General features: G+C 43.5%; 1 protein-coding gene across 1 annotated transcript; it reads left to right on the top strand.

The window, feature by feature from the left end:
- The first annotated feature begins 1,510 nt into the window (after window positions 1–1,510).
- Window positions 1,511–2,671, top strand: LOC123411261. Its single transcript, XM_045104195.1, has 3 exons — window positions 1,511–1,663; window positions 2,097–2,194; window positions 2,293–2,671. Exons 1-3 carry the CDS (start codon window positions 1,550–1,552, stop codon window positions 2,396–2,398), a joined length of 318 nt encoding a protein of 105 aa, XP_044960130.1. The 5' UTR covers window positions 1,511–1,549; the 3' UTR covers window positions 2,399–2,671.
- The last annotated feature ends 383 nt before the right edge of the window (window positions 2,672–3,054 follow it).

Below are 3,054 nucleotides of genomic sequence, written 5' to 3'. Positions count from 1 at the left end.
GAGAACTAAGTCCCCAACTACCAGCTTCACGAGGATAATCCGGTCCTTATGTCTCTTGACATCTAGCACTCCATACTTGAGGCTCTTGTTGATCAAGATGGCTACTCCATTTTTGTTTGCAATCATCCCCATGTACCACATCTTGAAGCCGGTACCCTCCACCTCCTTCGCCTTATGTCCCCTCCATTTGGTCTCTTGGACGCAAAGAATATCAACACCTCTCCTCACCGTTGTACCAACTACCTCCCAAAGCTTACGTGTCAGAAACTCTATGTTCCAGCTACCTAAGGAGATCTTCTGAGGCTCGGCTAGCTTCCTTATCCTTCACACTCTTCGAGTCAAATGCGAAGACCCTTGCTCATTTTCTACTACACTAGGGTGCCGATGTAGAGCATCACTAAGGATGCGACAACCCGATCCTCTCTCACTTGCCACCGTATCCAGATCACGATACGACGCACCACCTTGGGGATGACGACCCAGCCCTTGCCCATTTAACACCACACCTGGGTTCCAATGTGGCGCATCAGTGAGAGGGTTACGCCCCACAAAAGCAGTGTATGTTGTATCATTTTCTTCATAGTTTTTCATTGGATTTCAAGGAGTTTTGACAACATATCAAACACTATACTCTTCACATTTTTTCCTATAGGGTTTTTGGAGGAGCCTCTAATCAAAGATGATAATTTTGCATGGACAAGTGTAGATTAGTGATAGTGTTGCAACTAATTAAGCACATGTACTTAATGGTATAATCTTCCCTTGTCTAATCTCCGGTAGTTGCCTTCATGGCAAACGTCGCGACGGTTTTCTTTCCATGGCGCCTCTTGCAAAACATCGCATTGGTTGCCGCTTGTATAAATTGCTAAGAGAAAAGTATATTTTACGTCTCTCAACTCTTGGCAGAGTTTAGATTTGGTTCCTCAATTTTCAAACCGGACAACTTGCACCCTCAACAACTAAAACCAGGCAAGGTTCGTCCCTGGACACGGGTTTGACCGGTTTTGATGTTGACTTTCCCCGGCTTTGATTCAAATTCGTGTACTTTCTTCAAATTCGATTATTTTTTCAGGTCCGCATACCATTTTCAAGTTCACGTGTTTTTTTTTCAAATCTACATACTTTCCACAAAATTTTATGAATTTGAAAAAATACACGGACTTGAAAGCAATACACCAACTTGGAAAAAGTAGGCGGATTTAAGAAAAAAGTATGCGAACTTGAAAAATTACGTCAACTTAAAAAAGTATGTGGATTTAAAAATAGTGTGGATATCAAAAAAGGTATGTGAGTTTGTAATTGTTACAAGAACGTGGAAAAGTACACATATCCATGAACATTTTTCTACTTTGTGATTTTTTCGAAAATCATGAACTTTTTTTGAACTTTGTACTTTTTCCACATCCACAAAGAGAGAAGCAGCTAGAACAGCGCTAATGGGCTTCGGCCCAACAACCTTTCCTTGGGGGCGCTATAAGCAAGCGCTGAGGTCGGGAAGAAATCGAGAGGCCGCCGTCGTCGTCGTCCCCAGATCGCGCCGAGACCATCCATGGCGCTGCGCACCATCGCCGCGAGGACGCGGAGCTCTGCGCTCCGCCTGCCGTCCCCGGCCGCGCGCTTCTCGCCGCCGGCCGCCGCTCGCCCCCTCAACGTCGTGCCAGCGGTTCGTCTCTCCCGTCCCCTCTTTCCTCCCTGTTGTTTCCCGCCGTCCTTGTGTATGATGCTTGCGTTCGCCATGACCAGGGAACGAATCGTTCCTCTCTTGCTTAGTTGGCTGGATCAGTAGGTACATTTGTGGTTCCATGAATGAATCACTAGATTTCAAATGGATAGCTAGTTTGGTGTAAAATTCGACGAATTGAAGTGTCTTGCTTGGCAGACTTAATTTACCAGGAAATCTCTGCTGGTCACAATTGAAAGATGCACACTTGGAGTGGACGTGTAATATTGTAAACTACTCCATCTCTACCAAAATATAACACCTTTTTTGCAGTTCAGATTCAACTACCAAAACGTCTTTTATTTTGGTACAGATGTAGTACTTCATAGTAGTATGCTTTCTTCTTGTTTTCCTCATGGGTGCATTTGTTGATCAGGGACGCCCTCGCTACTATTGGAGAAAAGATGCTAAAACAATTTATGAGGAAAATTTAGAGTTGCTTGAAGGGGTGAAGAAGCATGAGAGATCTATGAGGTAAGGGAGTGTGATTTACTGTTTCATGGTTTTGTGTGATATTGTTCCTAATACTAAATGCCCCCCCCCCCCCCTTTTTTTTTTCCTTTTGTGTGAAGGAGGAGTATCCGGTTCCTGGAGGGGGCAAACAAAGGTCTCAGTTGGTCATTCAAGTACCTCATGCCTATTCCCTTGGCTGCTGCTGTCCTGAAAGTGACTCATTAGAGGATTGGATTGGCTGCTCTGTGGTATTTGTCGCAAGTAGTATTATGGAACAAGCACTCTAATGGCTTGCCAGAAGAATGGGTCGGTCTGTCTGTCCGAATGATATGTGATGAGAGAACTAGTTCATGTACTATTTTTTATGTCAGCCACTCAGCCTGCATCCTTTGTCATGTTTGAGCGCTATGCTAATGCTCTGCCAGCGGCTTGTTGTTCAAGCTCCAGATATATGCTAAATGATCACTCATTGAGATGAATGAGACTGTTGTCGCATCACCCATGTTGTCTTTCCTTATCATGATTTAGTTTATTGGGATTCGGTTGTTTAGTATGTCTGATCTGTTCTGGCCAGTGCATCATCTAATCTAATTGTGCCCTGAACATACCTTTTTTGTTCATCGAGATTGCCCATGTCAATACCATGAAGTAAGGAGTGCTAATGTAGTGTTCAAATCGGTTTAGATCTGGGTTTGCATCTACTATTTCATGCTTTCTTGCAGAAATAGTGAATTGGGAACTTTTTCTCAATACTTACAATTTTCTGTGCCTTTTCACTTGCATGTTCAGATAATGATCTTTCTAGTACCCATATTGCAGCTGATTCAGCAACAATGACAACAAAAAGTAGTTTTGTGGTTGCTTAGAGAATGCATCTACTG

The sequence above is a fragment of the Hordeum vulgare genome, chromosome 7H, assembly GCF_904849725.1.
Source record: "Hordeum vulgare subsp. vulgare chromosome 7H, MorexV3_pseudomolecules_assembly, whole genome shotgun sequence".
NCBI lineage: Eukaryota > Viridiplantae > Streptophyta > Magnoliopsida > Poales > Poaceae > Hordeum > Hordeum vulgare.
The sequence above is the reverse complement of the archived record's forward strand: the minus strand, read 5'-3'. Positions and strand labels throughout refer to the sequence as shown.

What these genes read in the sequence shown, in the direction of transcription:
- LOC123411261 (XM_045104195.1), top strand. Translation starts at nt 1,550, where the DNA reads ATGGCGCTGCGCACCATCGCCGCGAGGACGCGGAGCTCTGCGCTCCGC. An exon ending in CCCTCAACGTCGTGCCAGCG is followed by an intron (nt 1,664 to 2,096) that starts GTTCGTCTCTCC and finishes TTTGTTGATCAG; the next exon opens with GGACGCCCTCGCTACTATTG. An exon ending in AAGCATGAGAGATCTATGAG is followed by an intron (nt 2,195 to 2,292) that starts GTAAGGGAGTGT and finishes TTTTGTGTGAAG; the next exon opens with GAGGAGTATCCGGTTCCTGG.